The sequence below is a fragment of the Filicampus tigris genome, chromosome 14, assembly GCF_054856515.1.
Source record: "Filicampus tigris isolate MCC_2025a chromosome 14, RoL_Ftig_1.0, whole genome shotgun sequence".
NCBI lineage: Eukaryota > Metazoa > Chordata > Actinopteri > Syngnathiformes > Syngnathidae > Filicampus > Filicampus tigris.
The window spans coordinates 18,772,352-18,784,658 of NC_141230.1; the positions used below are offsets into that span (position 1 = coordinate 18,772,352).

Genomic DNA, 12,307 nt, shown 5'->3' on the forward strand with positions numbered 1-12,307 from the left:
TGTGAGGGAAGACATTTTCTCAGCCAGCATTGAGTGGAATATGGTGTACGAATGCTCCCATTCATGTCTTAAGAGGTTTGCTAGTGCTCTCTGTGAATGGTAGTGTTAGCATGGATGTGAGACAACATGGTGGGATTATGCTTTCTTTTTTTTTTTTTTCTCCAATCATTTTGTACTCTTGATTTGATTGCTGTTGTTTAAAAAAAAAAAAAAAAAAAAGCCTTATTTGAGGAAAACAGTTGAAGCGCTAAACATCAGTTCATTGTTGCCACCTTAAATAGGATCCATCCGCGAAGCTTTTCAAAGCATCCGTGGTTTAAGCCATGTTGTTTTCAGCCAGTGCGCACAGTAGCTTTATTAGAGCATGGATCAGTTGACTAATCTGTAATATTGCCGTGCATGTGATGGCTCCAGCTCTGGCAGCTTTGCATAGAAATGCCCTCGGTTCATGCAAACACGTTTTGGCTCCGACAATAACAGCGGCGCTCGGCATTCGTTGGCGGCGCCTCGCAGCCCTCGCCATGAATGGTGCAGCGCAGAGACGAGTTAATGCCATGTTGCCGCTCAGTGGCACCAATCCGCAGATTGACCACCTCCTGGCGTGCTCTCGCATGAGCTTTTTGTGCTCAGCATGACATGCTTTTTTCATTTGTTTGATGCATATGTGCGATGGGCGCTGTACGAGTTCAAAAACACGTATATATATATATATATATATATATATATTCTGCTATACTGTACATACACACATATATACGTATATATGTATATATATACATATATATATATACACGTATATATATATACGTATATACACACGTATGTATATACGTATATGTATACGTACACTCGTACACACACACGCATACATACTGTACATAAAGCTAACCAAACGGGTATTTTTCCCAAACCACAGCCTTTGCTATTTGAAAATTGCGCCCGACTACACTGCAATGTCGATCTGAATTCGATGAATTGTCCAGCCCTAGATACCCCCGCTGTGCGTTTGTATCCCAAAGAGTGATATATATGAAGGAGAAAATGCAGTGATGTTTTATTTAATCATACAAAGGCGGATCTTTAAATTTTTAATTGTGAGTTTGATTAGATTCTAGGCCACGGATACATGTTTAATCTACCATCAGCCGCCACCAGCCTTGCCTTTTGCCCACTTTTTGTTAATCAGGAGGAAGGAAACCAAGAGGCAGCTGCTCCACACAGCAGAAATAGATTGTCTCGGAATCACGCGAGACAATTACACCAAACACTCAAGGGCCTGTTCGCCTAGGCACGAACGTCTCCGTTTTTTTTTTTTTTTTTGCTTTTTTTTTTTCCGACAAGCGGGATTTTCCGGCAACTTCTGCTCAAATCCCTCCCTTCCCCCCCTCCCCTCCGTTCCTCCAATCCGCCACGCATGAGCCCCGCTCCATCTTAACATCATGCGCCCATGAGCATGTAGGATAAGAGCCCGGGAAGCCGTCAGCGCTCGCTGTGGCTCCGCAATCCTCGGCTTCGACACACAACTCTTCACACTTCTCAGAGGAGTTGAGACGGCGCATGTGCGCTCATGAATAAAGATGGCAGGGCTGACAGCGCAGTGACTGGGAATGAGCAGCTTACAGAGCAAATGCATTAAAACTGGTATGGCGGTCGGGAGTCTGCACCGGGTTGCTACACTAGAACGGAATGAAAGATTCATGGCCAACGATCGGAGTCGCTGGACGGCTTGAGCGCGGCGGCCCGCGTGCCGCGTTTTGCGCTCGCTAGCCCGTCCCCGGCAATCGCTTCTCATTCAAACGGGTTAATCTTTTTGGAGCAAAGCCCCCACGTCTACCCTGCACCTAATGCTTGTCACGAATCACACAGCACGGACACGGTACAAAGCGCATCAAACCAGATTAGAGCGCGGACCTCGCCCAAGGACGAGGTGATAACAAAAGTGAAAAGAGAAGATGTTACGTACCGCCCCGCGCGCTAACTGGAATCCGTGCAAGAGAAGAAAACACCTTCACAGTTGAGAAAAACAATTTGAAAATCATACAAACGCATTTAACCACATAACACAAAAGTAGTGTATACATCAGGGTTATAGTAGTTTGGGATTATTCATTATACTTAGTTTTAGTTTTGACTTTTGTCTTTTAAATTCGTTTTTTAGCAGGGATGTTCATTTTTTTCTTTTGGGAAAGTGCTTCATTTTAGTTGAGTTTTTATGACTTTTAGTATTAGTTTTAGTTTTTTTACGTATGGCGTATTTGTCAAGCGCAAGATAAAAAAAAATGGTCACTAAATATTAAGCTTAGAAGTATGTGTAATAAAGGAAAATGACAATTCTCAAATGACTCTTTGCCCTTCCTTCTTGAGCAAAAGACGTACTAGCAGACAGACAGATTTGTAAAAAAGCTCCATTCTAGGTGGCCGCCATGGCTGTAATATTTTATGATACTATCAAATTTACAAGCCGGCATTCCATGGCAATAACTTTGACCCTGGGGTAAATGTGACGATACTTTTTTTTTCTGTCTATTTTCAAGATTGGCTGCAAAAAATGCCGAGCTTTTGTTTTTTTCTTTTCTTACTCTTTAATAAATACATTCAAAGCTTCCACTTGAAATCAGTAACGTTAGCACCGGGTGTCCTGGCTGGTCCACAGAACAAGGCTTCCTTCCAAGACTTTTTCAGCTCAAGACCAAAATGACAAATATGGTTCCTCACAAAACCAAAATACATAACTGATGATGAAGAATACAAGAGACATTGATTCAAACAATGCAAAAAAAAAAAAACTTGGTCAGGAAGAAATATGTTCGCCTGCTTGAATATTCTCAAATTTACAAGTCAGTTTCTCATTAATTCGATCCATATATTTTCAGGTAAATTTATCACATTGTGTTGTGTTCCAGGTTAATGCGGTTTGTCTTTTTCCCGGAATGGATGTACAAAAATAAATAAATCATTTTTATGATGACACCTTGTTCTTTAACGCATGCATGCAATGTTTACATTCAGCATCAGTAATGTCAACATTGGGGGTCCTGGCTGGTCCAATCTTACAGAACATTTTCAGCTCACGGCCAACATTACAAATATGGTTTCTCATGGCATGAAAACCGATAAAATACAATGTTTGAACTGCACATATAAATTTGATAAAGTAATTTTCAATAATTGAACAATTTGAATTGTATATTTTCTATGCCAGTCCGCCGAACTATGCCTTGATGTGAAAACCAATTTGTGGCGCACAAAAAATGCGGACTGCAGAAAAAAATATGAATGGCGTCATGGATTATTCGACTTCAACTAGACTTTTACCGCGATAGTCCACAAACTCACGACAGAATAATCAAGTCAGTGATCTTCACGTACCACGGCAATGACATTCTGTCGACACTACATTATTCTCTTTATTCCGAGCCCCTGGACCAGTGTTAAGGTCAAATTACATACTGTTGCTTTAAATGTCACAGTGCACGGCCTGCTTTTGTGCTGCTCATTTTCATTCGCTCCTCCGTAAGTGCTGTGGGAAATCCTCGGGAAAACGTGACGTCGGGATTTGACCAAGCGATGTGATATCCGCGGCAACAAAGCCTTGATTCTTCTCAATGAGGAGGCAAAATGTTAAGCTGCTTACGCTTCAAAATAAAAGTAGCATCAGGGATCTCGGAGGCACAACGAGGGAAGCGTCATTTTTCCTTTCGTTTCGCTCTGCCTCTCCCCGGGCAATCGGGAAAAGGCCAGCAAATAGCAAACCCGCGAAACTTCTTCCAATGCCGATGCGTAATCGATGAGATAAATGCTTTCCCTTGATGGCCTTATGAAGCTATCGAGTTCCACTGGGTGTAATAATACTTTGCGCCGCAGCGAGTGTGAACAAAAGGAAGCTGACACCGAGCGGCGGGGAGAAGTTAAATGGATAATGACTACATAACGGCGGCAGCTTAGCTAACCGCGCCGAATGATCCGACACATGCGGCACGCGTGGGTGCAGGGTTTCATAGGTGACTTCCCACCGCGGGGGTCGCGAGCCGCGGGGTCTCCGGTAGCTTGGGACAGCTAGACGCCCACGCAGAGCGCGAGAGGAAGCACAAGGTGTGCTGCACGACACTCGAATGCGCAGCTTGCAAAAACAGCGCATCTATTTTTCATCGCCCCGTGCCCTCTTCGGTGTCACCCAGTATGCGCTGAAGACCATGCACAGCATTTGTTAGGAGGGGCAAATTAGAATGCGGGAGCAATGAGACGATTCTATGCTAGGGGTTGAACCACAATAGATTTTTTTGTAGTCGATTAGAATGTTATAGAAGGCGAATCTAATTCGATTCATTACGTGAGCGCTTTCATAATTATGACGGATAGATAGGTAGGTTAGCTAGCTAGCTAGCTAGCTAGCTAGCTCGCTCGACCGATAGCTATAGTCTGTGCTAGCTAGAGCTAGATATTTGGATAGCTAGGCTAGATTAGACTTAAACTCAAACCCGGTTGTATTTTGTAATAATATTATTATTATTGTTTACTTATTTATTTTTTTCATAGACTTTAATATCATAATACTGTATAGTTTATCGTTGATAAATCCAAATTGATTCTCTTAAAACTCATTCACTGCCAGACATTTTCAGACCCTCTTTTACCCTAACGTTTGAAAAATATATAAATAAATTCCCGGGATTGAATGGTTGGACTGTGAAAAGACAAGTAAATTCGTCAATGGCAGTGAATGAGTTAAGATTGCAACTTTTTGCCAACATCTTTGTTTTAGGGGTTAAACGACTAACTTTTTTTTCTGTGTTGTTGGCTAAAACGTGCGATTAATCGATGCGCTCATTGATATTTTTTCAGAACAGTACAGCAATCCGCCAATTTTTTGGTGACAGGGACCAGTTTCACATAGACACATTTCCACGGACTGGCACAGAAACAAATATAAATAATTAGAAACATGTCTGGCTGAATGTAGTTTTAAAACGAACGTCAATGCGCAGTAGTGTATTCTATGCGTGAATTTGAGTACGTAACTAGGGGTGTATGTAAAATATCTGCTTGGAAACTAGAAAAGGTGTCCTGTTTTTTACCATCTTCCCCCACAAAAAAAGAAAATGATTTGCTTTGAGCTTTGGGTAACGTAACAACACAGGTCCTTGCATTTCATTGGATTGGAATGTTCACCCACAGTTATTTTAATCTCCAGGGATGCTTGTATTGGAGGGAGTAATCTAATATTCCCCTTCATACCATCTGTCTTTTTTTTTCTCCTAATCAGTTGCTGCGCGCCGATTTAAATTTTTACCATCCATTCCATTTGGCTTGCCAATATTTGAGCTAAATTAAGCAGAATAAAAGATGTCACGGCAAAATATCATGATTCAATAAACGGGACCACAAACGTAATGTGCATTGAACTGCTAGTTATCCCCCGATGGCTGCGGTGACACTGATTGAAGATGAAATTAGGCCAGTGTGTGTAGCTGCAAGCACGTTAGATATGGCCACAAGGCCCAAAGACTCAATACAAAGTGCTATCTTGCATGCGCCCACCCTTCATGCCTGGGGAACATTGCGTATTGGCTTAAACAGGACAGCCCTGGACCTAAAACTTGTCATAATTCATTAAATGAGTCCACTCGCGGGCAACGGTCTGCGGCCGTAATGTGTAAAAGCCGCGCTATGGGTCGAACCTTTCGTAGAAGAGGAGCAACCGGAAAAAACAAGAACCAGGCCCGACATTATTACTCATGTTTCTACCTGAAGCGGATCAGCTTATGCAGATTAATATGGGACTACAATACATCACAGTCAAATGTAGAGAGAATTGGAATGTAAAGCAAAAGTCACAAAACTGCGGTGAAGATGTGGAAAGCAATAAATATATATATATATACATATATATATATATATATATATATATATATATATATATATATATATATATATATATATATATTTTTTTTTTTTTTTTTTTTCCCGGTTTGAACCGGAAAACCATTTTTTGATTTCAAAGGTGCGCCTGCATCGACTTGAACCGAATGCTTCCACTTTGTACATAACGAATCGTCTTTTATTGGAGAGAGATATCTCGGAGGAATTGGTGCATATGCACGACTGACAAATTCATTCAAACATGTGCAAAATAAGAAAAACGTAATTGCATCATTCACTATCAAACTCAGCTATACTACATCGAATCGTAATCTCATTGAGTCGAACCGAATCGTCCCACTTTCAAATCGAACCGTCCTTGAATCGTTTTGCACCTAACATACGGAAAACCATCTAGAAGCGTCTTTTGTGGAGAGATGCACACACTGCTTAAAAAATGTGCTCTAAAGTGTAGTGAGCGAGGGCTCAAAGCAATCTTGAAATTAATTCCCAAGTGTATCGATTATTAATTAAAAGTACGCTAGTTAAGTTCTACGACAGCGGCTTTATTTGGGCCTGTGAGTCACTGTCTAAAAGATCCCTTCATGTCGCAGCGGCGTTTTAAATAATTGATCATGGAAATAGAATCAACAGTAATGAAATGTCCATCATGGAAAGGAAGCCAAGACTCAATATGCGCCCAGTTCACTCGTGAAGGTGGAAAACTCATTTTCTTTGCTTGGTTTGGTCTTTGGTTTTGTTTTTTTGTTTTTTTTTTTGCTTTTATATTTGTCAGTGATATGAACCTTTCCCGTAAACACAATTAGACTGCAGAATGAACTGATTATCTCATTACTTTCCCGCCGCCCTGTGCGCGAGGTGCAACCGTAGCACGCAGCAGTGTCACCCATTAAGAAAAAGTATTGAATTTAAACCGTTACACTGGCAATTAGAAGATGACAAGTCAGTACTGCAGATAAGATTATTATTGAATGCAACATCATTAACAATATGAACATAAAAAAATCGACACATATCTGTTCTCACAGCAGGTTTTTGTGAAATGAAAATGAGATGAATACTGAAAATGGTTAACGCCATTAGTGTGACCTTTAACCTTTACATTTCATATGAGACATGATTTACAATCCTTTTGTGGGGTATTTCAGATGTTCTAGTAGGCGTCTTCCTTTTTTTTTTTTTGCTTTACAGTTGAAGAAGCTTCAAGGTTTTGTGCCAACAATGACTTCTACTTGGAACTGTTTCAATCCAATTATCCGTTAGGTTTGGTTTGACTTCAGTTGAGTTGTACATGTTATAGATCACATTGATGGTGACAAATGTAACTCCGATATCAGCTCACATTTCTTCTTAGGTCACAAAACCCTGCCATTTAAACGGGGGTGGTGTCGACTTTTTCAACCCACTGTAATTAGTCCTACCATGACGTCATAACTTGGGAAAAAAAAAAAGTCTTCTATTTATAAATACTGCTTACACATCTAGAACTGATCCACCGTCATTAAAGACAAATAAAGTAAGTGAGGTTGCCATAGCGATGACATGGACGCTGGTTTCATTAACGCAAACATCCCACCCCAATCAGCCAACATCTGTTATTTTAGAGTGCATGAATTACATAGTGTCGCTTTAAGAATTCATGCCGAAACTCAGCTTTTATTTGAAATATTCATTAGCCGTACAGGCTGTAACAAACCTGCGCGGATCCTTTCGAAAAGCATGAATATTGTGAATGAATCTACTAACCCGGTCATCCGCGGAAGAATCGTGGTTAAGAAAGGAATGGAAAACCGCTCAAATAGAGACCGGAGCCTTTTCACAGCATATTATGAGATCAGATACACCGCTGATTGTTCAGTTCTCACAGCTCTAAGGAGGCGTCTCTTTGAAGCATTTTGGCAGAGCTGACATTCAGCAGGACGCCAGATGAGTGGGGACCCCCCGTCGCTAAGCCTTTAAGCAGCACTGTTGTTTCCTCTTCTGGACAGAAAACAAGCGAACACAATTTTCATTTGGGCTGCACAATGAGCTCGCATTGTATACTGTATGATTAGGGCTGCACAGTCACAATCACGATACAGCACAGGTCATTTATTGCGGTATAAGCTAAGGCTATTTCGAATGTCTCATTCTGAACGCTGCAGTGAGAAAGGTCCGATCGTTGTCTTTTGAAGATTCTGCCTCAGCCACGGCGATCTAAGGTCAACCAAGAGCACGTGGATGCGTTTGTACTGGACACAGCCGAAGATATTTGGACATCATCACAGGGTCATCTTCAGTTCTCCCCAACAGATTGCAATATTTCCGGTCCTGCTACATGTGCACGCCGGCGAGAGCGTCCGCATCTGTTATCCCACATGGGCAGGAGCCACGTTGAGAAAGTGTTCAACAGAGTGGTTTTCGTAGGGTTGGACTTGTGAATTCATTTGAAAAATCAAAAATCCCGTAGAAGAGATGTACAGCGAGCCCCCCCCCCACTGGCATTCACAAATTCTCTTTTTTTTTTGGACCCTATCCTCTGTAAATATGCTGAAAAACTCAGCTATGAACCGAAAAGTATTGCCTAGGCTCCGCATCTTGATGCCATCCAAAGATTTTGAAGTGAGTTGAGGAGCTTCATTACACAAAAGTGGTGTTTTGCTGCCATTATTGTGGCATCTTGGTGCCAAAGAAGGAAATACTGAAACGGAATTTAGACCAAATGAGATCTTTGCTTCCAGCTTGTGGCATCTTGGTACCAAGACACAATGTTAAAGTGAGTTAAGGAGCTCCATTTCGACAAATATAGATCTCGGTGCAGAGGATTAAAGTTGAAGTGAGCTCAGGAGATTCATTTAGACAAAAGTAGTGTTTTACACCATCTTGTGTCTCCTTTGTACCAAGGTATTATACTTAAGAGAGTTGAGGAGCTTCATTTAGACAAAAGCAGATATTTGCCACCATCGTGTGGCATGTTGGTGCCAAGATACGATGTTGAAGAGAGTGTTGCCGCCATCTTGTGGCATCTTTTTGCCAAGGACCTATGTCGGAATGAGTTGAGAAGCTGGAGTTAAGCACAAATATTGCTTTGCCACCATCTAATGGCATCTTGATGACAAGGAACCATCTCAAATTGAGTTGAAGCTCGTCATTTAGACAAAAGTAGATATTTGCTGCCGTCTTGTGGCATCTCGGTGCCAAGGTACTATGATAAAGTGAGTTGAGGAGCTTCATTTTGACAACAGTCGACAGACACCGCCGTCTTGGTGCCAAGGCACTGCGTTGCAGTGAGTTGAAGAGACTCATTTAGACAAAAGTAGTTATTTGCCATCGTCTTGTGGCATCCCGGTGCACAGGAACTAAGTTGAAGTGAGTTGAGGACCTTCAATTAGACAGAAGTAGTGCTTTACTAACTGAGTCCCAATGAACTATGTTGAAGTGAGTTGAAGAGTTTCAATGAGACAAAAGTTGTGTTTCAAAGTCAGGCATGTGAACCACTACACTATCAGTGACTGTCATTTATCAACCTTCCCTGAACTGTTGATTGAAATGACATTTGGGGGGGAAAACGACTTTTGGCAAACACGGACAGAACTTTTCATGAAAAGTAGCCCTCTAATCACATCCCATCCGTCCAAACGTTGCGTCCCCATGACGACAGACAAGGTGGGCGTGTCGGCGCGCACGTCTATAGCCAATAGCGCGCGGCTGCGGACTCAAACGAATAAGCCGAGTTGTGGCTGCATCCCAAAAATACTTTGTTAGCGCGCACGCTTTCAAAGCACATTATCATACTGTCAGTGAGGACATCACTTCTGGGAGTTTGGACGGCAAAATCCTTCCAACGCAACTCTGGCATGTAGCGGGAGACCGAGCTTGTTATATTTAGTCAGACAGCAAGTCTACTGCTAATGAATGCTACTGGCAGGGTGTCTGTTGAGCCCCGAGGAGATTACAGACAACACTGGTAACGTGTGTGGGGTGTGTGTGTGTGTGTGTGTGTGTGCGCGTGCGTGCGTGTCCTCTTTGGGTCAGAGAACCAAAACAGAGAGAGACAGAGAGCTAAAGTAAAGTGGAGTTTTAGACAATGCTGTTTTTCTCTGTATTATTTGACGACTGTCAATTACGATTATTACAGTACAGTTGGAAAAAATGGAATCAATTCAAGCAAAACCGTTTCCTCTTGCATTATTATGTAAGGTGTCACTGTTAACACTCGATGGTGTTGTTTTTGTTGTTGTTTTTAAGCTCCAGTGGGTTGATTGGCGGTCGGCATAAGTAGCCCTCGCTTCCTCCGATATAAAAGGGCAGAGTTGTGGACTGTGGATATTCCGAGTTCAAGTCTAAGTTTAGACGCCGGATGCTTTTCTGCTCCACTGCCTGGCGTGATGCTCACTTGGAGTGATTGTTCCTTTGAGCGCATTGTAAGCCTCGTGATTGGCTCCGCTCCCTTGGCTTGTGATCAATCCGATTCATCTGCGCCGGATGGTATCTAATGACGACATTTCTAGACGCCATTTTATATATAAGCTGCCAATATGATATAGACGCATAATGTATGGTTGAACCCCCAGCTATTTTCATGGCTTCTGACATGCAGTCATTGACCTTTAAATCAGATCAACTTCTCCTCATTTTTTTTTTTCTCAAAGATCCATAGGAAACCAGAGGGATTTTTTTTCATTTTTTTTTTTTCAAGAGAAGGGTAATGCACGGGTCAAATGTTTGGTGTCAGTATTACCCTCTCTCTTTTTTTTTTTTTTTTTCCAGGGTCAGACTTCCAGTGTAACATTCACATCATCCCAGTGAAGAATGAGGAAGGCGTGGTGATGATGTTCATCCTGAATTTTGATTACGTTTTGGACGAGGGGAGTGACAACTCCGCAGAGAAGATAAGCCCCGCATCGCCCACAAAGTCTGATCAAAGTGAGTATTCAGTAAACTCTCTACTGTGATATAATCCTATAACACCTTCAAAAATATTCCAGCCGAGGCTAAAAAGAGATACAGCGGAACGTTTAAGGTCGAATACAATCTGTTTCGTCATCCTGGTCTTTTGACCTCGGAAAAACACTGGTAATACAGTAATCCGTTCCGGGGTCGAACTGTCGCCATCTAAACCCTTTGTTATATGCAACGTTTCAAGGAGACGTGCTGTCGTGTCGCCAAGTTACTAATTCACCTATTTTCAGATCCTAATTTTCTGTTTTTTGCTGTGTTTATGCTTTATACAATATATTCATACATATATTCTTTATCCTCTGCGAAGCACAACTCATCTTACTGCAGGTTGTTGAGAAGGAACTTGTGTCCGTCATATAGAGCTGTATGTATGATACTGCCCCCAGGTGGCCAAGGAGTTCAACCCTGAAGGAGCAACAACTAACGGAAAAAAGGCGCTAGCAGAAAAAAGGCGCTAGCCACCAGCTAGCACGCTAACAGGCTTGGATCTAGTTACCTAATTAACTCGCAATTGTGCCGGATAACCACTGATTCTAACAAAGGCACTGATGTTTTTATATTGGCAAAATCAGACAAACTGGATTGGTGAGAAATAGCTTAACACTACGGGCGCTAGTTTTTATAGACAGGCGCACATGCGTTGAGTGTAAAAACTGCCGCATCTTCATTTTTGTGCCAGGGCAAGTCTAGTTCGTGTTTGGGAATTTGGCAGACCGCGCTGCGCTAAATTAATGTGTTTAAGTTTGGCGCTTAGCAAGTGGCAACACAAGATGGCTGCCTGTGGCTTCACTTCTCGCTACGGCGAGTAAGCGGCATCGTTACTCCATGCACGGATAAGTCCGTGACGGCGCACCTGTCCTACGCTGAATTTGAAGGGAATGAAGACGGCTGTGTTCGTACCCACAACAGTGCAAATGCTTCTTTCTGTCTGCGTCCATCTACAAAAATAGCACAAGAACAAAAACCCCACAGTTAAAGACTTGTGCTGGGCACATAAATAGAGCCCATGGTGTCAATTCTGAAAGGCTCCTAAATGTGCAACATCAGGGCTATTTGACCTTTAAGGTTCCACTGTGAAATGATTTAATTATTTTTTTTATTTTCACCCTCTGGACAACATTAAAAAAAAACATCTTCCTTCATAAGCATAATGGGCGTTATATTAAATGATTATTTCATATTAGAAAATCATTAAAATGCCACTCCTTGGTGTCATTGTTTGTTTTTGCTTGCCCTAAAAATAAACAGCATAATAGTACTTTTTTTTAATGATCCCACATCAATTATTCACAAAACTCATTACATTATTTATCGTGTTTGTGAATGTTGTTGTATAGAAAAGATGCAAAGTGTGCACACAGGGGAGGGAATGCTCTGCTTATATAGCCAAATCTTGTTTTACTTGATGATGCCATCTGTACACGCATGTCTTTTGGGAGCTTCTATAGCCCTCATTTATTTGAATATTTATTTATTTTTGTTTGGA

The 12,307-nt window shown here is 41.7% G+C and overlaps 1 protein-coding gene and 1 long non-coding RNA gene across 3 annotated transcripts in view; one reads left to right on the forward strand and one right to left on the reverse strand.

Moving 5' to 3' along the window:
- The window catches only part of LOC147136678 (uncharacterized), an 88,211-nt gene that overhangs the window by 15,687 nt on the left and 60,217 nt on the right, over positions 1-12,307 (reverse strand). The window lies entirely within an intron of this gene.
- The window catches only part of kcnh7b (potassium channel, voltage gated eag related subfamily H, member 7b), a 43,020-nt gene that overhangs the window by 2,328 nt on the left and 28,385 nt on the right, over positions 1-12,307 (forward strand). Inside the window, exon 3 of the mRNA XM_086051165.1 lies at positions 10,630-10,785. Within this exon, the coding sequence (XP_085907291.1) occupies positions 10,630-10,785 (156 nt within the window). The remainder of the gene's footprint in view (positions 1-10,629; positions 10,786-12,307) is intronic.